The sequence below is a fragment of the Stenella coeruleoalba genome (genome assembly GCF_951394435.1).
Source record: "Stenella coeruleoalba genome assembly, chromosome: 6".
In the NCBI taxonomy this organism is placed as follows: domain Eukaryota; kingdom Metazoa; phylum Chordata; class Mammalia; order Artiodactyla; family Delphinidae; genus Stenella; species Stenella coeruleoalba.
This window is the reverse complement of record NC_137151.1, coordinates 67,801,697-67,824,053: the sequence shown is the minus strand read 5'-3', so window position 1 is coordinate 67,824,053 and position 22,357 is coordinate 67,801,697. Positions and strand designations below refer to the sequence as shown.

Genomic DNA, 22,357 nt, shown 5'->3' with positions numbered 1-22,357 from the left:
CTTTGTAATACATCATCCTGTAACTTGTTACACAGTTTAGATTTTTAAGTACTTATGAAGATTACTTATAATGCAAGATACTTAAAAACATAGACTATAAAATAAAGACTAAGGTGCTTACATATCTATAGAAGAAGCTTGTTACATATGAACACATAAGACTAACTGAAATAAAGTGGTGTTTCCTACTAGGCACAAAGCAGGTTCTGTGGCCTGCTGGGGGAAACTGGTGCCCTGGGACCTGCACAGCTTCAGTAGGGCTGTCATTTAGCCTCAGGTGCCTTCATTCTCCCTTCCTGAGCTTGCTTCTCAGTTTTGTCATCTGAATCAGAAAAATCAGCCTTTTGGTTTAATATCAGGATCATTTCTTAGCAGTTTACTCTATGTCTTGAGAAGAATATTTCCCATCCTGCCCTCCAATGTGTTCAATTTTAGTGTGAGGAAATCCTTTTATTTATTTACATTTTTTAAAGCTTTTTAAAATTTTTATTTATTTATTTTTGGCTGCATGGAGTCTTTGTTGCTGCGTGCGGTCTTTCTCTAGTTGCGGTGAGCGGGAGCTACTCTACATTTTTTTTTTTTTAAGTCAAATGAACATTCTTTCCATGAACTTGGAGTCCTGCATAAACATAATCTGCACATATAACAGGGAGCTGTCTAAGCTGCCTGGACCCCTCTAAAGTTAAGGTCCAGCTTCAAATGATTCTGTGTTCAGGTAGAAAGTTTCTAGGGCGCTCTCGGCCACCTTGTTGGTAGAATGTTGTTTCCTATACCAATCACTTGAGACAATGATGGAGATGTTACTGGGTAATCTAGGGGGACCCTTAGAGAAAATGTTTTCTTGAGGAAAAGTAGTGTCACGTGCAAGAGGATGTGTCCGTGCTGTTTGTGCCCTGCTTCCTTCGTCTCCAGCAGGGTCAAGAGGAAGCCAGGAGGCAGGGGAGGGGGGCTGGCATCATGTGTGACCCTCCTGCCCCCCCATTTTTGATTTGTATAATGACGTTTTCTAGACCATGTAACTCCTAGGCAAATGAAACTTTAAGTTCCACCCCCTTCTAACAAGATTGCCCTACCCGAGCCCCTCCTACATTGAAATTCTGAAGATTCTGTGGCTCTCCAGCCATTTATAGGCCTAATCCAAGTGGGCTCAGCAAGGAGCATGCTGCGCCCTCCCGAGCAGCCTGTCACTGTGATTAAGCAGCGTGGAGTGGGATCAGATAGGGCTAACTTAGCTGTAGGGTAAGAGCAAACTTTGTCCCAAGGGAGTTGCTGTTGCTCTCAGGCACAGTGTGGCCCACATTCATTTAAAGCCGCTCCAACCTCTTGGCTTGAAAGATATTATGGGAGATTTGTCAGCAGAAATAGTGCTTCAGCATAACAGCCTGTCCATTGTTGGAGCAGCAGGCCACCTGGAATGGTGGCAGGGGCCAAGGGAGGGAAGAGATGGGAAGGCCATAAGGAAGAGGATGAGGGTGGTCCCAGACCTCACTCGCTGATGCATCTGAGTTTTATCTTTTTTTTTTAAATTGAGGTATAGTTGATTTACAATATTATATTAATTGCAGGTGTACAACATGATTCAAAAATTTTATGGATTATACTCCATTTATAGGTATTATAGTATATTGGCTGTCTTCCCTGTGTTGTACAATGTATCCTTGTAGCTTATTTACCTTACGCATAGAAGCTCGTACCTCTTAATCCCCTACGTCTATCTCTTGCCCTTCTCTCCTTCCCTCTCCCCACTGGTAACCACTCGTTTGTTCTCTGTATCTGTGAGTCTGTTTCTTTTGTGTTATACTCACTAGTTTGTTTTATCTTTTAGATTCCACATATAAGTGATAACATACAGTATTTGTCTTTCTCTGTTTGACTTATTTCACTAACTATGATATACCCTCCAGGTCGATCCATCCACGTTGTTGCAAATGGCAAACTTTCATTCTTTTTTATGACTGATAGGATTCTGTTGTACATATACCACATCTTCTTATCCATTCATCTGTTGATGGATACTTAGGTTGTTTCTTGGCCATTGTAAATAATGCTGCTATGAACATTGGAGTGCATGTATCTTTTCAAATTAGTGTTTTTGTTTTCTTCAATATACCCAGGAGTGGAATTGCTGGATCATATGGTAGTTCTATTTTTAGTTTTTTGAGGAACTTCCGCACTATTTTCCACAGTGGCTGTTGAGTTTTATCTTGAGGGACAGGGCTTCCCTGACCTCATTTCTTGGCACTGGCTCTAAGGGAAGCTGGGTTAAAGCAGAAGTGGTGTATTTGCCCCATGAAATCTAAATAAAAACGTGTACCATTATCGACTATCATCCATTCTCAATTACTAAGCCCTGGAAAAGTAACACCTGCTTACACACTTCTGGAGAATGAAGAATTCCATGCAGAGTAAGGAAGGAAAGGCAAAAAGTTTCTAAGAGAATTTAGTGATCAATCAGCCAATCAATGAATACTTAAGTGCCTACTCTAGGCTCCAAGGAGATGTGATATTACTTTTGTTCTTAGGAAGCCAATCGGAAAGCTGAGACTAACATGGTCACAAAATTGTCCATAGAGAAAGACCAAGTACCCTTGAGACTATAAGCCTCTTAGGAGCAACACCAGGTGTGAGGGGTCACAGATTTTGGTTATCCCTGGCTGCCAAGAACTGAGAAAAATGCTGAACTCTAATTATATAAATTCCCAGGAACTTGCACCTGTTAAAATCCTTCCTGCAAAGATGAAGGTGAAAGGGAAATAATGCTTCCTTTACCATCTCTAATCCACATTTGTAAAAAAGAAGGGAAAACGCTCTCGATCTCATTGTTAGAATTTTTTAAAGTCTGTTTTGGTTTTTCTTTTTTGTTTACACATGTATGTAATATGTGCTCTTTAAAAACATTTAAAAAATACGGAAGTGTAAAATATAGAAAGTAGAAGTTCCCCAGAAAAGCTTTTCCCAGGTAATCACTGTTAATACGTTGATATGTATTCATCCAGAGTTCTTTCTGTGCATATACCATTTGCTGAACTTTCTAAGGGAAGTTACCTGTTTTACTGTGACTAGTCACACATCTACATAGAATAAAGGACAGGCTAGGCAAACCACATGTGAGAGGACAGGAATGCATAGTATTACCTATGCCTTTGTTGCTGTCTACTGTACATTCTCTTTTCCTTTTGCCTTCACTCTGCCCTTGCTTCTCTTCTTCCAATGTCTCCACCCTTCTATAAGATTACTCCTCTTACTGTTTTTTCCCTTTCCCTCCTGAAATGATGGTACATTCCTGGTTACCTTCTCCTATGTTTTCATCTTTGCTTACCCTTCTGCTGGGTTTATGGTTCTGTGTTTACTGTAGTGTGTTTGAGTAAACAGTGTCCTGTAGGGTTCTGTGAGACCAGTTCATATAGAAAGCAGTTGGACCACTAAGATCAGAGGTTGAAAATAGTTGTGAATTTGACATTTCCTACCTAGAAGTATGAAACAGTACTCCTTGGTCAGTGAGCAGTTATGCAGACTACACTGCAGTAAGAACCTCCAAAGTGGACATTATGAAATAACAAGGGATTTAATAATAGAAAAAGAAAACTAGTCTGTGTCCCTTTTCCCTCTCCCACTCTCCACCTCCACTCCCCAAACTGGCTGACAAACTAAGCAGAAATGCACTACTGCTTAAATTGCATTTCTTAACTCACTCAACAGATTGTGTATTCAAGACGGAAGCTGTTGAAACAAACAAGGGGGCAGATGCTGCCTCGACCTCTCTTCCCATTGAGCTGAGCTCCTCTGTGCTCCCCCCATCCACTTTAACCCAGAGAATAACCTGTCTGGAGAGCATTCTCCTCATCTGAGGCACACACAAACATCACCACGTTTTCCTTTGCTGGAGAAAGGATAAAGGAAGAAAGGCGGCAGCTGCTCCAGGAGCAGAGAGCAAACAAGCCTCACTGTGGTGGTCCCACAGTCTTCACAAAGGGGATTCAGAGAGCTAGGCAAACACACTGCACAGCCCAAGACTTCTGCACAGATTCACCTGCCAGTATTATTCATTAAAGATCTAAAGAACTGTCCAGGTGAACTGAAAGTCTAACCAAAGCACGTTTTCCAACTGGTCTTTTATGGAGTTGGAAGAGGGAGAATACAGTTGAAGAACTGGAAAGGGCTTTAAAGATCACCTAATCCAACTAGAACTCTACCCCTTCCAATTTTAAGGTAAAGCTAGTGAGGCCCGGAAAGGTCGTAGGAGAGAAGATTCGCCCCTTTTCCAGCCTGTGTACATTGTAACACTGGAGGTCTTAAAATTTTTTGTTTTATAAGACATTTATGAGGCATTTCTTGTAGCATTTTACACGCAACAGCTCTTCAGTTGTTCATGAGACCGCATTACACTTTTACTGCATTATATTTCTCCACAGGGTTAATGAAAAGCCCCCCAAATTATGACACGAAAAATTTCAAAGCATTGGTTTTACATTTAGTGTCTGTTGATTCATAGGGCCAGTGTGTCAAAGATGGGAACAGTTTGCTTTTGGTAGCCAAATAAAGTATATGGTAAACTATGGTTCCCTGGAGAATCAGTTTCCAAAGAAAAGAACTGAGTACAGCCACTTTTTTTTTTTTTTTAAAGAGAGCTCTTTACTCTCTTTTCTTTTGGCAAATTCTGCTTTGTGGAAGTCAGGCTGAGCACAATCTCACTGTTTAAAGGTGCCACTTACCTGCTTCAGATAAACTTGTTTTTAAAATTTCCTTAGTTTACAGTTGTATTTTATTTGACAATTATATGGAGCTTCAGTTGCTGAACAATATTTAAACAAAATTTTATATCAAGGTAACACATATTTGGTTTTAAAAAACATGCAATTATAACAAGGTTTACAACGAAAAGCAATAGTGTCCCATCCTACTGTCTCCCAGTTTGACCAAACTCAACCAATCTGAACTGTTTCGTTTCTAGTCACTGCTCAAAGCCATGCCAATTATAGTTGATTATATTTAGACTCTGACTTTCTTTACACTTTTTTCGTAATTTCCTATTCTAATTTGGACCAATTACTTTTGTAGACATGTTATTCAGTTGCCATCCTCAGATTTTTTTTATTGGAATCAGAATAGTTTTACTATTTCCTGTACTCCACATCTTACATGCTCTGATTTCACCTTCATGCCGTTGAAATAGATCAACTAGTAACTTCATCAGAAAGTGTGTGAAGTAAGTTTTCTGATTTCATAGATTTCCAAAACCACCTTTCTTTTCTCTCACACTTGGGTGTAGGATTCTTGATTCAAAACCATTTTCCATCAGAACTCCGAAGTCATTGTTCCATTGTCTTTTAGCATGAAGTATGGCTGATAAGGAGTCGGGGGTGTTTAAATTCCCCTTCCTCTCCCAAGTTTCCCACTCTGAAAGCTTTTAGCACTTTTATTTTATGCTCAGTGTTTTGAAATTTAATAATGTAGTCTACATGTGGATCCTTTTAGGTAAGTGTTATAGTGGTTAAAAACGCAAGTGAAGGGCTTCCCTGGTGGCGCAGTGCTTGAGAGTCCGCCTGCCGATGCAGGGGACACGGGTTCGTGCCACGGTCCGGGAAGATCCCACATGCCGCGGAGCGGCTGAGCCCGTGAGCCATGGCCGCTGAGCCTGCGCGTCCGGAGCCTGTGCTCCGCAATGGGAGAGGCCATAACAGTGAGAGGCCCGCATAGCGCGCAAAAAAACAAAACAAAACAAAAAACTCAAGTGAATTATACTGCCTGGACTAAAATCCTATCTCTGCCACCTACTAGCTGTGTGACGTTGGGCGAAATAATCTCCCTCGACCTCACTCGAAGAGGATACCATGTGTGCCTCTGAAGGTTGTTGTGCGATCTGAGATGACTGTTCCAAGTGCTTAGCAGATAGTAAGGGCTCTATAAATGCTAGTGATGATTTAATACTGCTCAACCTTCAGTGAACTCTTCTAATTTGAAGACTCATGTCTTCAACTCTGAGGAATTGTCCTCCCTTTCTTTGATAATGTCCTTCTGTTTGCTTTTCCTCTCTGAAAATAAGCCAGCTATCAGATTTCCCACATTGATTTCTCTTTTCCCTCATATTTTCTCTTTTTTGATGTTCTAGGGAATTTCTTCAACTTTATACCCCAAGTTTCTGCTGCTTGAATTATAATAATCATTTAAAATTTCTAAGAACTCTTTCTTATACACTGATTGTTCCTTTTTCATAGTATTGTTTTTATTTCATATATGCAATATCTTTCCCAAGTCTTATTTTGAAAACATAAAAGCATAAAGGTTGAAAGAATCACATAGTGAACACCTGTATATCCCTCCCACCTAGATTCACTAATTTAAAACTTTTGTCATATTTGCTTCATTTCTGTTTATGTACATATGTCTATGTATGTATGTGTATGCCATTTACACAAACATACTTTTTTCCTGGACCATTTGAATGTCAGTTGCAGATGTCATGACTCTGTTCCTAAATAGTTTAGCATGTGACTTCTAGGAATAAAGACATTCTCCTACACAATCACAGTACCATTATCACAACGATGAAAATAAACAGAATTCCATATCATCTAATATAGAGTCCATATTCAAATTTCTGTATTGTCTCAAATGTGTGCAAAACGTACCAAAATGTAAAATGTCCATGCCTTTTAAAAATTTTATTTATTTATTTTTGGCTACATTGGGTCTTCGTTTCTGTGCATGGGCTTTCTCTAGTTGCGGTGAGCAGGGGCTACTCTTCCTTGCAGTGCACGGGCTTCTCATTGCGGTGGCTTCTTTTGTTGCAGAGCATGAGCTCCAGTAGTTGCAGCACGTGGGCTTCAGTAGTTGCGGCATGCAAGCTCTAGAGCGCAGGCTCAGCAGTTGTGGCGCACGGGCTTAGTTGCTCCGCGGCATGTGGGATCTTCCCGGACCAGGGCTCGAACCCGTGTCCCATGCATTGGCAAGCGGATTCTTAACCACTGCGCCACTAGGGAAGCCCCCAAAAATGTTCATGCCTTTTCACTCAGCGATTCCATTACTATCTTGCATACATACCCCCACCACATGTACAGAATGAGATGTACACAAGAACGTTCACTGCAGCACTGCTTGTAAGAGCAGAAGATAGGAAACTGCCTTAAGTGTCCATCAATATAGGATTGGGTTAAACGCATTGAAACCAAACTATGGAATAAATATCCAACAGCTGTTTAGAATCAAGGTGTTTAGAATTGAAGTGTTCTGATATGCACTAATAAAGATATGAGTTAAATTTAACTGGAAAAGATTCCAAGTACTGCACGTAGTATATCACCATTTGTGTTAAAACAAAAAATGATGGCTTTCTGAAACTGATAATTAACTCTAAGGGACAAAAGAGAAACTGGGAAAAGTAACTGCCTCTGGAGAAGTGACTTAGGTGACTGCGTGGAAGGGAAGGCAGTTTACTTCTTATCAAATACTCTTAATTCATTTTGAATTTTGTACTTATGTCCATGTTACATAATAAAAAAGTCAGTGCTTAATGTGGGTGAATATCCAATCCCATATAGCAGTGGTTCTTAACCAAGGGTGATTTTGCCCCCCGGAGGACATGTGGCAATGTCTGGAGACATGTTTGGTTGTTACAGCTGGAGGTGGGGATAGTACTGCTGGCACCTAGTGCATAGAAGCCAGGGGTGTTATTAACCAGCCAATATACAGGTCTGCCTGGCAAAACAAAGAGTGATCTGGCCCAAAATGCCAACAGTGCTGAGGTTGAGAAACCCTGCTGTAGAGCAATTCTTCTGGATGATAAGGTTTGAGAAGAGCTAAGCAAGACTAAAGGAATAAACAAAAAGAAAGTCATGTGCATATGCCTAAGCGTTATCATCGTGCCTTTAAGGTACATCATATTTCTAGTAGTATAGGAAAGAAGTATAGGTTGGAGAAGTCCAATATGCTCATTTGCATAGCTGATTCCAGATTGATACAGTATTATGCTTCTGTAACCTTAGTTGGTGTTAATAATTTTAACTGTTGTGAACAGTAGTACAGCCACTTTAAGAATGAGGTCAGGGCTTCCCTGGTGGCGCAGTGGTTGGGAGTCCGCCTGCTGATGCAGGGGACACGGGTTCGTGCTCCGGTCCGGGAGGACCCCACATGCTGCGGAGTGGCTGGGCCCATGAGCCATGGCCGCTGAGCCTGAGCGTCCAGAGCCTGTGCTCCGCAACGGGAGAGGCCACAACAGTGAGAGGCCCACGTACCGCAAAAAAAAAAAAAAAAAAGTAGGTCAGACTAAAGTCCATGATTTCTAGACTTTAATCTGTAAGTATACTTGCACATGTATGCACAGCACATGTACAAGAACATGCATGCATTGCAGCACTGTTTGTAACGGAAGATACTGATACAACCTAAATAATAGGGGACTGGTAACTTATGGTATAGCCATACAATGGATACCATGCAGCCATAGCTCTATCTCCAAGGTATCATTAAGTTTAAGGAATTCCTTGGTGGTCTAGTGGTTAGAACTCTTGAGCCCCCCACTGCAGGGGGCCCAGGTTCAATCCCTGGTCAGGGAACTAAGATCCCCCAAGCCGTATGGCACAGCCAAAAAAAAAAGAAAAAACAAAACCCCCCAAAACCAAGATATCATTAAGTTTAAAAAGCAAGTTAGAGAACAATATCTCTAGGAGGTTACCATATGTATATATGATACATAGAAGATATATATGCTCATTTATACATATATCTCTGAAAGATATGCAAGATCTCAGAAATAGTGGTTGTTTCTAGAGGACTGGGTCAAGGAACTTTTCACAGTATGCCCTTTTGCATTTTTGTACTACATGCATACTACTTTTTATATACATAGACAGCTCTGCCTAAGTCAATGAGTTAATGCACTGTGTGACACCACTGCAATGCATAATACAAGGAGAATGAAATATGTATTACAATAAAGATGTAAAGGCATATGGAAACACAGAAAAGTTGTAGATGTTGAAAAATTGAAAATGTTGAGAGGAAACGAGGAACTTCAAGCCATACTTCAAATGAGGCACCAATAATTTGTCATTACAAATAAACATCCCTTTTCCTAATACTTCTTCCTGTAGGTTATAAAAACAAGAGGGCAGTTGGGGTATTTGTCTAGTGACTAGGGCAAACATGCAGGTGAGGTATTTCCCAGACGGTGATGAAAGAAAAGCCCCTCCTGGCATGCTTAAGACTTGGCTGGCCTACTTGATGGAAGATGAGATGGAGGAGTGGAAGCCAGGAGCCTAGGGTATATAGTCCTGGCTTTGCCACTGATTCACAGTGTGACCTTAAGCAAGTGAACCTCTGGATCTATTGTCCATCCATAAAATGAGAGTGTAGATCCTAAAAGACAAATTTAAAAAATCAAACGGAAAGGTTGGATTAATAAATGCAATTGTGTCCAAGCTAAATCAACTTATGAAATTCCTTTGTTTTAAAATATACCTTATAACATTTTGAAATATTTTGTTGATATGCTAAGGTATTTCAGAGGAGCTTAATAAATAAATGTAAGAGTGTTTTGTCTACGGCTTCCAAGTCACTACAGGAGTGCAATAAGAAGTAGGAAAGAGAGGGAGTGACAGATTCTGTTTGGGAGATTGAATAAATAATTCTAAGAGAAAAAAATCAAATGGACAATTCCTATCAGGGAAAAAATTTCACAAAATCGTGGAAAAATATTCAGCCTTCCCATTAAGCAAAAGGAATATAAATGTGAGATTTTATACCTATTGAGGCAACAACAAAATCAACATCCCATACCACGGGAATTCTGTTAAAACCAGTATACACATTAATATGTTAGTAATTTACAAAGCATTCTGGAAAATACGGCATGTTTATATAACTGAGCCATAGAGATATTCCTACCTTTTGACTCAGTAACTGCATTTCCCAGGAATTTATCTTGAGGAATACTTAACAGATACAAAAATATATATACACGAAGACACTAATTCATTTGAATGTTGTAATAATAAAAGAAAAAAACCTAGGCAAATGGTTTAATATGGGCACATCAACATGAAATATTGTACGTCTATAAGAACCATTTTGAACACTAGAAATGTTTGTTAAAAACAAAATGCTACTATGTTCAATGTAAATAGAGATAATATATAATTTCATTTAGAAGGAAGAACTATGGGTACCTTATTATTTAATCAGTATTTAATATTCTCGAACTGGCTTTTCAATTCTACTAAAAAGAACGTAAGAATGAATTTGAGGAAGTAAATCACTTGACCTCTGAGGTCTGTGATTCTAATAATTCTCTGATATGGCACTGGAGGCTCTGCTGTGAGCTTTCCTTTAGTAGGCAAGAAAACAGATCAGATAAATCTTCAGAATAGACAAGACTCTGGTACAGCAAGCTGAGGCCCCTGCAATTTGGAGTCAGGGACATATAGTGGGTTTGTTTTTTTCTCCTCTCACACATAAACTAACGTATAAACTGAATTTTGTGTGATTTATAAAAATACTTTTAGACATATACTACACCTACACCGACATCTGAGTAGAAAAGCTGAAGAGTGATGAGAAAAGATGTAAAAAGGATTAAGCACAGATCTTAGAACAGGGAGGAAGCCTTGAGATAATTCTAGTACAACTTCATTTTACAGATGAAAAACACTGATGCTTAGAAAGGAAACATATTACACGTAGAGAAAATGCAACTTGGAGAAGATAGGGGAAAAAAATAAGAGTGGTGGACGGGGGAAGGGAAAAAGGTAAAGGCAGAAAGTAAATACAGTCAATGTGTATGTGGGTGATAAAGCGGAGGAAGGCTACTACCACAGGGTGAAAAGTGACTGCTAAGACCTAGAAGGAGGCTGTGTTAGGTTTCACACACGGTCCTGTACATCTATCCTGGTATTTAATTAGCCCACACAAGGTGCAGATCTAACAGACGTACTCTTCTAACTCAAAATGAAGGTACAGCCTTTCAAGTCCGAAAGATTAATGCTAAACGAGATCTTTAGCCATGGAACATAGAACACTGTTTAAAAACAAGGTAGAGAAATTGGTATCACACCGGCTTTTTCTGGTTTCTATATAAAAAAGGATGTTGAAAGATAATTTATTTAGATTGTACTGATTTTCTTCCTCCGAGCTCTTTTTTAGGTATCAATTGTGACTTTTCAATAAAAAAATTTAAAATCTACTAATTTAGATGGGAAACAAACTGTTTTCATATAGTTTCAGAAGGACTCTGAACTGGTTCATTCAATCTGTACAAGTTATGTACATGTATATACTCTTTCAGAAATCAACAAATTTAATCTATATGTAAGCTTCTGAGATGAGATTGCCTGAAACGTTTGCAACACTCTCATTTTAAGGGGATGGTTTAGTGCCATTGGTATGCTGATGGCCACAGCTATTTTGTGTCCAGAGGGTACTAGTCACTGTCCTTCTGTTTGACAGATTGTACTGATGGAAGGCTGATCCAAGGATAAGACAGTGCTTGTCCAAGTTGGGATTTTGCCTTGAGCATTGAACACATCAGATTTTAAAAGTAAAGTTCAACTTACATCTCATTTTTGATGTTATACAATACGTGGCTTACTGGCACACATTAAAAAATCAAGTTTTTACTTTTTTTTTTTTTTTTTTTTGCGGTACGCGGGCCTCTTACTGTTGCGGCCTCTCCCGTTGTGGAGCACAGGCTCCGGACGCGCAGGCTCAGCGGCCATGGCTCACGGGCCCAGCTGCTCCGCGTCACGTGGGATCCTCCCGGACCGGGGCATGAACCCGTGTCCCCTGCATCGGCAGGCGGACTCTCAACTACTGCGCCACCAGGGAAGCCCAAGTTTTAACTTTTAATGACTGTATCAAGCAACTTATTTAGCTCTACTTCAATAAAATAAAGACTATATTAAGCAATTTATCATTACTTTGTTTTTTTCCTTGTTGGACTTCAACATCTTGGTAACCTTATTATCAAATCACGAGAGATATATACCTCATTTTACACAAGATATATTTCAACAATGGTGTGTAAACTGGATTTATGAACTGATTTCTATCTTATATTGTTATTTATAAAATGTTTATGGTAACTTCCAAATTATCTTCAATTAATATTTGATGCCAAACATTTAGGTTTTAGGCTGTATTTAGTTTCCCTTCTATTACCCGCCCTACTCCCAACAAGTGGTTAATAGTTTATTTAAAACAACTCTACACTAGGAACGTTTTCTACTTAGAAAAATCACATAGTAAGACCAAGAGCACTAGGAAGACCTTAAAGAAATGTTTTAAAGGTGCCAGATGTAAAATCTTAGAAGCAAAGTGTGGGAGGAATTATAGTAAAAGCTTAAAACCTAACGTTTTTTAACAGGACTGAAGAAGTTTATCATAAGTATTTAAGAATCATATCAGTACACATTAACATATCACAACTAAGCATTTATTACACTGATTAAGAAGGGAAGCAAGTGCAGTGGTATTTTAGAAGCTGTATCTTTTTTTAATGTAATATATGCTCATAGACTCTAAACAGTATTTTAAAATATACAATCTCTCCAAAAGAAAATATTTAACTAAAGATAACTTTTAATGTAAGTAAAATGTTACAAGATTTTAAAATTAAAGTCATCATCTGATTTTTCACAACACATGTACAGAAATTTTCAAACTTCCTGTACAGAGAAGTATAACCTCTACTCTTGAGCAAGGCGTTCAATAACACGTCGATAATCTTCCACAAGTTCCTGAAAGCTTTCTTCCAGCTGTTCATGTTGCATGCTTATTTCTATTTGGTTCATCTGGTTTGTCAGTTCTTCTGGTCTGAGACATTTTCTCATTTTAGCAAGATCTCTCTGTTTTTTCTAAGCAACAAACACAATTATTGGTTAGACTAAGAAAGCTAATAAAATTCTAATATAAAGAAATATAAGTCTCCAATGTTAAAAATAATAGTAGAAGGAATATGCCCAAATTTGTCCCATACATTTTTTCTTAAGGAAGCCTAAACATAATGTTAACCATGAATTATAAACTCTCTAAAAGGAAGGTTCCAGAAGATGTGTAATTTGTGTCAGTTAATGGTAAATATAGATATGTGACTAACAGCCCCCTCTCCAAAGCATAATAAAGAACTGGCCAGTACAGACACTCAAATACTTCTTTAAAAAAAAAATATATTAACTGAAGAAAGACAACTGAGATTAAGTGCTATTATTTCATCTCACTATTTAATCATTAATTACATTAATTTTCATTCCAAACTGGCTTCTGCCACTAGGCTCATTTATGAGTTCCCTTACCCAGAGATGTATTTATGGACCACATGTTAATTTCAACATAAATTGTTGGAAGAGTTTCAGAAAGATGAGCCCAAAACTGTCACTGTTTTTTTTTTTTTGGCGGTATGCAGGCCTCTCACTGTTGTGGCCTCTCCCGTTGTGGAGCACAGGCTCCGGACGTGCAGGCTCAGCGGCCATGGCTCACAGGCCCAGCCACTCTGCGGCATGTGGGATCTTCCCGGACTGGGGCACGAACCCGTGTCCCCTGCATTGGCAGGCGGACCCTCAGCCACTGCACCACCAGGGAAGCCCTGTCACATTTTAAAAAACAATATTAACTAGCATTTACTGAGTCTCTACTGTCCAGACATACATTATCTTATTAAACCCTCTCCATTTTACTGAGAAGGAAACCACCATGCTGAGGAGTTTGCACCACACTGAGGGGCGGGTAACAACTTTTAAACAGGACACTGTATCAGAACAATACTGTTAGTAATGCTGAGGACAGGACTGGGGGGCCAGGTCAGCAGCTCCTGCAGCGCTTCAAGTAAGAGATGATGAAAGTCTAGACCAAGTCAGTAGCAGCAGAGATGGAAGGAACAGAACAGATTTAGGGAAGAAAACACTGGGTGATGTGGGGAAAGAAGAATGAAGAAGGACTCCAAGATTCCTGGGTGGGTGGCAACACTGCATTATATAAAACACTGTAATATATGAAACCTTCATACATTTTGGATAAACTGTTCTAGATTATATCAATCCTCTTTTATTAAAGCATATAACGAAGAGATAACTCTACATAGAGAACAGGAATCACATATATTAACTCATGTAATCCTAACAACTCTATAAGACAGGCACTATAATTTTCTTCAATTGATAAAGAAAAAAAAGGTGCAGGAGTTAAATAACTTATGGAGGTAGCAAGCTGAGAAGCCAGGATTCAGCTCTTAATGATCTGATTGGAAGTCTGTATTCTGAGTCCCTATATCTAACTGACTTCCAAAGACATTAAAAAAAAACCCCCACAAAACCCTAAAAATGGTATCTTAAATCCATCCTAAAAACTAATAAATGTCTCCTTAAAGGAAACCCTAATAATTCTGGAATATAGACATACACAGTGCTTCTCAAACTTAAATGTGCACAAAGATCACCTGGGAACCTTGTTAAAATGCAGATTCTGATTCAGCAGGTCTGGGGTGGGGTGAGATTCTACAGTTCTAACAAGTTCCCAGGTTATGTTAATGTTGCTGATCTCCCCCCCTCCCCCTCCCCCCCAGCACGGCTTGGGGGATCTTAGTTCCCCAACCAGGGATCGAACCGGTACCCCCTGCAGTGGAAGCGCAGAGTCTTAACCACTGGATCACCAGGGAATTCCCAATGCTGCTGATCTTCTAACCACACTTTGAATATTCTAGAGAAGTGATGAAAATTCAAATTTATTGCTCCCAAGGCCTGGAAAGACAGTATATTTCTTACTCTTCAATCATGTGGATGATAAATGCTTTGTTTCTGCTGTAGAAGTTATTTTTTCTGCCAAGAGGCGCAACTGCCCTATATGAGAACATCTAAGTTAAGGAAACAGCTCAGGAACTAAAGGGTTATGCATCCAAAAATTATTGTGGTATGTGGTAGGAATAAAAGCTATTTTTCTAAACTGCTAACCAGTTATAACATTTATGAAATAATCTAACCATACTGCTTGAATATGCCTCCATCATATTAAATTCTTATATACAACAGAACCATCATATTAATTCTTAAATATTTCTTGACTATCAATTCTGTTCCAAATAACCTATAGAATGAATCATGTGCCAGTAACATACTGTTTTAAATTATCTTGTTTTTAAATCTCTACGAGTGCTTACTTCCCCAATTTATCTCCCCCTTCCTTGCCACCTTCAATTTCTTCATTGTCAGTTTTTTTCAGATGGATGTCACAATTAATCTCTATTATAATTTTTATGGGCATGGCAGTACATCTCTGAATTAAATTTAAGAGTTCTAAGTACCTTGGAATAAAAACTACATGTACTAGCTTTATGGAAAAATGTGAAACTATTATATAGAAGCTCCTCATGAGCATGTAAACTGTGGTTCAATTTTTAAAATAACTTGTTTACTGTTCAGGAATATTAAAATAACTTTAATATTCCTGAAACTATATATACACAACACTTTGTATATGTATGAAATATTACAAATTAATCTTTTAAATAATGTGTTTAAAAAACAATTAAAAAAAATAAACTGGGACTTTTCTGGTGGCGCAGTGGTTAGGAGTCCGCCTGACAATGCAGGAGATGCGGGTTTGATCCCTGGTCCCGGAGGATCCCACATGCCGCGGAGCAACTAAACCCGTGCACCACAACTACTGAGCCTGCGCTCTAGGGCCTGTGTACCACAACTACTGAGCCGACATGCTGCAACTACTGAAGCCCACGCGCCTAGAGCCTGTGCTCCATAACAAGAGACAAGAGAAGCCACTGCAATGAGAAGCCCACACACCACAATGACGAGTAGCCCCTGCTCGCCACAACTAGAGAAAGACCACGCGCAGCAACGAAGACCCAACACAGCCAAAAAAAACACCAAAAAACAAAAAACTGATTTGGGGCTTCCCTGGTGGCTCAGTGGTTGAGAGTCGCCTGCCAATGCAGGGGACGCAGGTTCGTGCCCCGGTCCGGGAGGATCCCACATGCCGCGGAGCGGCTGGGCCCGTGAGCCATGGCCGCTGAGCCTGCGCGTCTGGAGCCTGTGCTCCGCAACGGGAGAGGCCACAACAGTGAGAGGCCCGCGTACCGCAAAAAAAAAAAACAAAAAACAAAAAACAAAAGAACTGATTTGGGGAACACCTCTATCCAGCAAAGTGACATACATTGGGAGTACAAATTAAATACTGAAAGACAGAACTCCTTAAGATTGAAATAGACCTCCTGTAGGCTCAGAATAATTCTCACCCTCCAAAAATAAAAAGTTAATTCCTTCATAGATTAGGGCTGTTGCTAATTTTAATTAATGCAGACAAATTAAAGATGGTATTAGTGTCAATTTATTTATGTTAACATTTGGCTTTAACACATGTAATGTGTTAAAGGTCCAGAAAACAATTCTTCCTTCTTGCCTAGTTTTCACAGGTTCCAAGAGGGTTTACAAATATAATCTCAAAAATGCCACCACTTCTAAGGGTTCCTTAATTTCTGTCTGCTGAACTAGTCTCTTTTGTGAACTAAAGAGATAAGGTTCTTTTGTAAGAATTTAAAAATAGTAATGGTGTGGAGGCATTGACGAGTCCTAAGACTTCTCAAAATATTATCTTTAGGGCTTCCCTGGTGCCGCAGTGGTTGAGAGTCCGCCTGCCGATGCAGGGGACACGGGTTCATGCCCCGGTCCGGGAGGATCCCACATGCCGCGGAGCGGCTGGGCCCGTGAGCCGTGGCCGCTGGGCCTGCGCATCTGGAGCCTGTGCTCCGCAACGGGAGAGGCCACAACAGTGAGAGGCCCGCATACCGCAAAAAAAAAAAAAAAAAAAAAAAATGCCCATGAAACACTATAAAAACTTTAATGCTAAAAATCAAGCAGCTGTACCAACTTTTCTTTTTTTAGCCAAATTGTTCAAATTTATTTTTTGAACACCTGAAAATTACTTCTGTACTAATAGAGTTTCTTTTTGTGCTTTTAAAAAATGATTCTAGTTAATACAGGTTATTTTTATCCCTTCTTGGCACTGATACAAATGAATTATCAGTGTTTACAACTTTTAAAGTAAGGTACAACTACTTCTAATAGCTACCCAAAAAATTTCTTAGTGGGACAGTGTGATTAAGCTGATACAGAAACTTGAGCCCTCAAATAAAGGCAGCACAGAACTGGTGGACTTTGCTATCAGTAAATAATTTCATACCTCAGTAATAACTTACGACAATCTAAATTATAATTTCTTTTCATAAAATGTGTTGAAGTAAAAATGGAAATTCTAAACTCCAAACTTTCCCCATTTGGCATACATTTTAAGACCTAAAAAAATTTGAAGCCACACTCAATATTAAGCAATTTTACTTTATTCTTAAATATAATTTTGCATTTGAGAATGCTGTGATAGCACAATGAAGTATATGAGTATCAACTTGGAATGACAAATTGGAGAAAATCACTTGCGTACATTCAACAAAGAAATCTTATAACTCCTCCCATGCCTATAGGGCATTCAACTATTTCTAGGCTTTTACTAAGTTTGTGGTAAGTTTTCAACCACATTGTGGCTATCAACCCAAAGTAGGGGAAAGGACCCTCAAGATTTCTTGGTTTTCTCAATGAGAAAGAATACTGGATAACTAAACTCATTAAAATGTGCATACTATAACTAGGGTTTGAGCAAGTATCTGAAGAATTTATAATTTGTGTATGAGCTTTAGTACAAGGATGGTATTACCCCTTTTGGCTGTTAAGAATTTACAGAGTTTAATAAACAGTCTTTGGTTGTCTTTTAGATAAGGTGAACTTGCTAGACAGGTGAGGATACTTAATATAAAAAAAATCATCATTCTTTAAGAGTAGACAATACTTGCTTTTATGAACTACAGAAATTCCCATTGTTTGGCATAACTTCATGACTACTATATATACTTAGAATTCATTCTCTCTCATTTGCTACATCTGCCTATATAAAATATCACAAGTATCTGAGATGCATAATTCAATTATTTTACTTTACTAAAACAGTTTTAATACTCTTAAATGTTGTCATAACACCTAATTATATTGTTCTACATGCCTAATTTCATCATAAAGAAATTTTCTAGCTAACAAATTAATATTAAAGATCAAAATCTTTGGAAAGTACCATTTCTACCAATTTTCTGATGTTTCTGAATTGATAAACATAAGGATTGATAAAGAATAAAATGTTACTTCAGACAATTTTTGGGAACAGAGACCATTATAATTTATTACAACCTGTTATATGCAGATGGTAGTTCATAAGATAGAAAATCAATCCATTAAATTGCTTAATAAAATGGCACTATGAAGAAAAAAATATATATGAATTCGAGATACAAGGATTTATAGTCATAGGCAAATAATTATTTTTATATTCAGAATGTGATATGTTTAGAATTACAATAACAAATTAGGAAATACGGTTGCACTGCAAACAAGATGTGATAAAGGAAAAGAGCTGGGATTCAACGAGTAGTACGACCTATATACCATCAACATTCAAAAGACTGGCTCTATAAAGCAGAATCTATGATAAATAAAACTTGGATTAATTTAGAAAAATCAGGGACTTCCCTGGTGGTCCCATGGCTAAGACTCTGCGCTCCAAATGCAGGGGGCCTGGGTTCGATCCCTGGTCAGGGAACTAGATCCCACATGCCGCAACTAAGACCCAGCACAGCCAAATAAAATAAATAAATATTTAAAAAAAAGAAAAATCAGAACTATGTGTACTTGATACATTAAGTACTCATTATTAATTGACTTTCTCTTTCAATCTTAAGACAGATTCGAATTTGTCATTTATGTTCTCAGCTACTGTGCTGTATAAGTCTCTAGGTATAGTGTATTCAAATGCAGCAACCACATGTCAGGTGCTCAATAATTAGTTGTTGAATAAATAAATGAATATTCTCTCCAATCAGATTACTGCCCAGCTACAAGAATCACAGCAAATCCTCCTCCACACAAGCTGGCGTGGACAATATCTACCTTAATAACGGCCAAATGATGATGAGGCCAGACCTGATCTAGGAGGGGAGATTTTTGAGCTAGAGGAAAATAAAGGAGATGAAAAAAAGCGGGGGGAATGGAGCAAGAATAACAACAACAACAACAATAACAAAAAAAGAGGTAAACAACACTAAGTTGCAATTTCAGCTATGGTCAAATATAGAGGTTACAAATGGCAATCAAGGCCATATTTAGGAAGAAAGGAGCAAAGGTAAACAGAATATATATGACAAATGGGAAGACAATTAGAAAAAACTAACAAGATAACTTTGTTAGGGAAGATTCTGGGCATTCAGGTTTTAAAAAGATGCATACAAATGAAAGAAAAAAATAATCATGAGTAGACTATCCTTGGGATTAATTTTTAAGTGAATGGAAACAGATTTATAGCTTACATTGGAAAATTATGACAGGGAGAATTCTTATAACTAACTGGAAGAATATTTTCACTTGTGTAAAAGTTAATTTAGCAAAACGATTTGGACTCTCCCATACATTGGCATTTGCTAGATTTTCTTCTTTATTTTAAACAGTGACAAGAATATAATGTTTAAGACTCTTGAAAGTCCTACCTTATATGGGCTAATTAGTCTTCTTTTAATATCCAGTCTATAGCTTCTGTATTGTTCAGCATCACTCATGTCAGTTACCAGTAGTCGAAGAATTTCATAAACCCGTCTGGCATGTTGCTAATAAACCAAACAAAAGAAAAATATGAACATTTCAAATTACAAAATAGTAACACTTTCCCAAAAGAACACAGCATATATTGAATATCTGTCATAGGCCAGAAATTGTGCTAGGTGCCAGACAAAAAGCAATAAAAGATATATAATCTCTGTCCTCAAGGAGCTAGCAGTCTAGTGGGTAACACAAATGACTAAGGTATGGTTAATTTAATGATAGAAATATGCATAGGATATTATGGTAGCACAGCCTGGGAATGGGGGAAATGTTAGAAGAGGATTCCTGGGGGAATAAAATCTGAGTGAATCTTAAAGGAACGGGAGCATGCTATACTTGAAAGAGGCGAGGGCACTATGTGTGTGTGCATGTCGCATGCACACACATGCAGAAGCAGTTTGACACTGCTCGAGCACAAACAAAAAAAACGCGAGGAGTAGCAGCAGAGTGAGGGTGGAGCAAGAGCACTGAGCCTTACATACTGGGTTAAAGAGCTGGGTTTTATCTAGTTGGTAACAGGTTTGAGTTTTAAATAAAGCATTTTCTCAGCTACATAAAAATGGTAGCAAAAGAAGGGGAGGGAGACCAATTAGGAAGCTCAGTTATTAAATCAGGCAAAAAATGATGAGGTGGCGCAGTGGTTGAGAATCCGCCTGCCAATGCAGGGGACACGGGTTCGAGCCCTGGTCCGGGAAGATCCCACACGCCGCGGAGCAACTAAGCCTGTGCGCCACAACTACTGAGCCTGCGCTCTAGAGCTCGCGAGCCACAACTACTGAAGCCCGCGTATCTAGAGCCCGTGCTCCGCAACAAGAGAAGCCACCGCAATGAGAAGCCCGTCAACTAGAGAGAAGCCCACATGCAGCAATGAAGACCCAATACAGCCAAAAAAAAAGACAAGGGCATGAACTGAGATAGCACAAATAAGAATACTAAGGGACCAAGGATTCTAGAAATATAGAAGAGTTAAGACTGGCTGTGGAGGAGGGTATGGAATAACAGTTTTCAGAGTAGGAGAGATTTAGGAGGCAGCAGAACATATAAATCTGAAGAAAATTCTAGTCTAAGGGTAAGGATTTAAGCAATATCAGTATACAGGGCAAGAGTTTAAACCATAAGACTAGTTAATGGTTAAGATCACCCAAGGAAAACATACACAGTGAAGACAGGGGAGAGGTCAGAACCCTGTAGTATAGTGACAGTTAAGGAGAAGACAAAAAACAGAGAAAAACAGTCAAAGAAATATGAGAAGAATCAGGAAGTTTGGGTAACACTGAAGCCAAAGGAGTAGGCCTACAGTTCTCCTATTTCTGTCATTTCACTTACCTATTTATTGGGAGTGGGGAAGAGGTCAGGTATATAGAAGTTGAGAAGATAACATTGAACTTTCTGGAAGAAACACTTGAGCTGAGCCTGAAAAAATGAGTACTACCTGGCCAAGCAAAGATGGAGGAACAGGAGAAGGGGAGTATAAGGGCAAAGGGAGCAGCTTATATACAGGGACATAAAAGGAGGAAAGTTGTAGCATAGTTGGGAAATAACAAGAAGTTCAGCAAAGCCAGAGCGTGTGGGAAAGCGGTAGGAAGCTGAGGCTAGCAAGGTAGGCAGGGGCCAAATTATGATGGGATCTGTGTGCCATACTAAGGAGTTTTAATCCCAATAATGTGCTCATATTCTCTTTCTTTTAAAGGCTGAGCTATTAAATAAATTCTCATTAATAAAGGTTTAATACAGTCTGGAAATATAAATTATTTCTAAAATCACATTTTATCTTAAAGCCAGGAAGCCATTAAAGTGTTTTTATGCAGGAGAAGATGGAAAGTTTCAATTTAAATTAAGTTTCTTGTTGAAGGTCAGTGACTAGTAAACTTTTGGTATACAGTTTTGGAGCTCAGGAGGAAAATTTGGATTGAAGATTTAGATGAGCTCTTCCAGGTAGAATTAAGTAGAATGAGAAGAAATGAGGACTGGATAAAAAACTCTGGGGAAGAATTATATTTAGGGAGCAGTAGAAGCTAGTAGACAGTATCTCAAAAAAAGATGAGCACAGTGGTTAACTGGAAAACCAGGAACTGTAGTACCTTAGAAGCCAAGGGAGGGGAGGTCAATAGTATCAAGTGCTAGTCCTTTTTTTTTAAAATTTTGTTTATTTTTTTACACAGCAGGTTCTTATTAGTTATCTATTTTGTACATATTAGTGTATATATGTCAATCCCAATCTCCCAATTCATACCACCACCACCACTAATTGCTACTCCTTATTACTGGAATACTCTTCATCCCTCATACGTTTATAATCCAAAACCTACCCATTCTTCAAGGCTTAGATCAAATGCATCCCTTCTATGAAATACTCTGATTTCTTGCTTACATAAATATAACAAATTCCTCTGAACTCCCATATTATTTTTTCTGTACTTAAGATATTTACTACTTTAAAATTCAAACAAACATACATAGAAGTATAAAAAGTGAAAGTTAAGTGTTTTATTCCAACCCTCCTCCCCACCAATACAGTCTCCAGGGGCATTAACTACTTTACCAGTTTAGATAAACATTTTCTTAAAAAGCAAAAATAAGATCCTACTATCCATCTTTGTTCTCCTTGTTACACTTAATATAGCCATGAAATCAATTATCTTTCCATTCTATTAATGAGAAAATTGAAG

The 22,357-nt window shown here is 38.6% G+C and overlaps 1 protein-coding gene across 1 annotated transcript in view; it reads right to left on the bottom strand.

Annotated features, from left to right (window-relative positions):
- Nucleotides 1-12,435: 12,435 nt before the first annotated feature.
- The window catches only part of HAT1 (histone acetyltransferase 1), a gene marked incomplete at its 5' end in the record, with an annotated part of 50,749 nt that continues 40,827 nt past the window's right edge, over nt 12,436-22,357 (bottom strand). The window contains 2 exon segments of the mRNA XM_079923964.1: nt 12,436-12,845; nt 19,577-19,693. Of these exon segments, the coding sequence (XP_079780090.1) occupies nt 12,678-12,845; nt 19,577-19,693 (285 nt within the window). The 3' untranslated portion in view covers nt 12,436-12,677.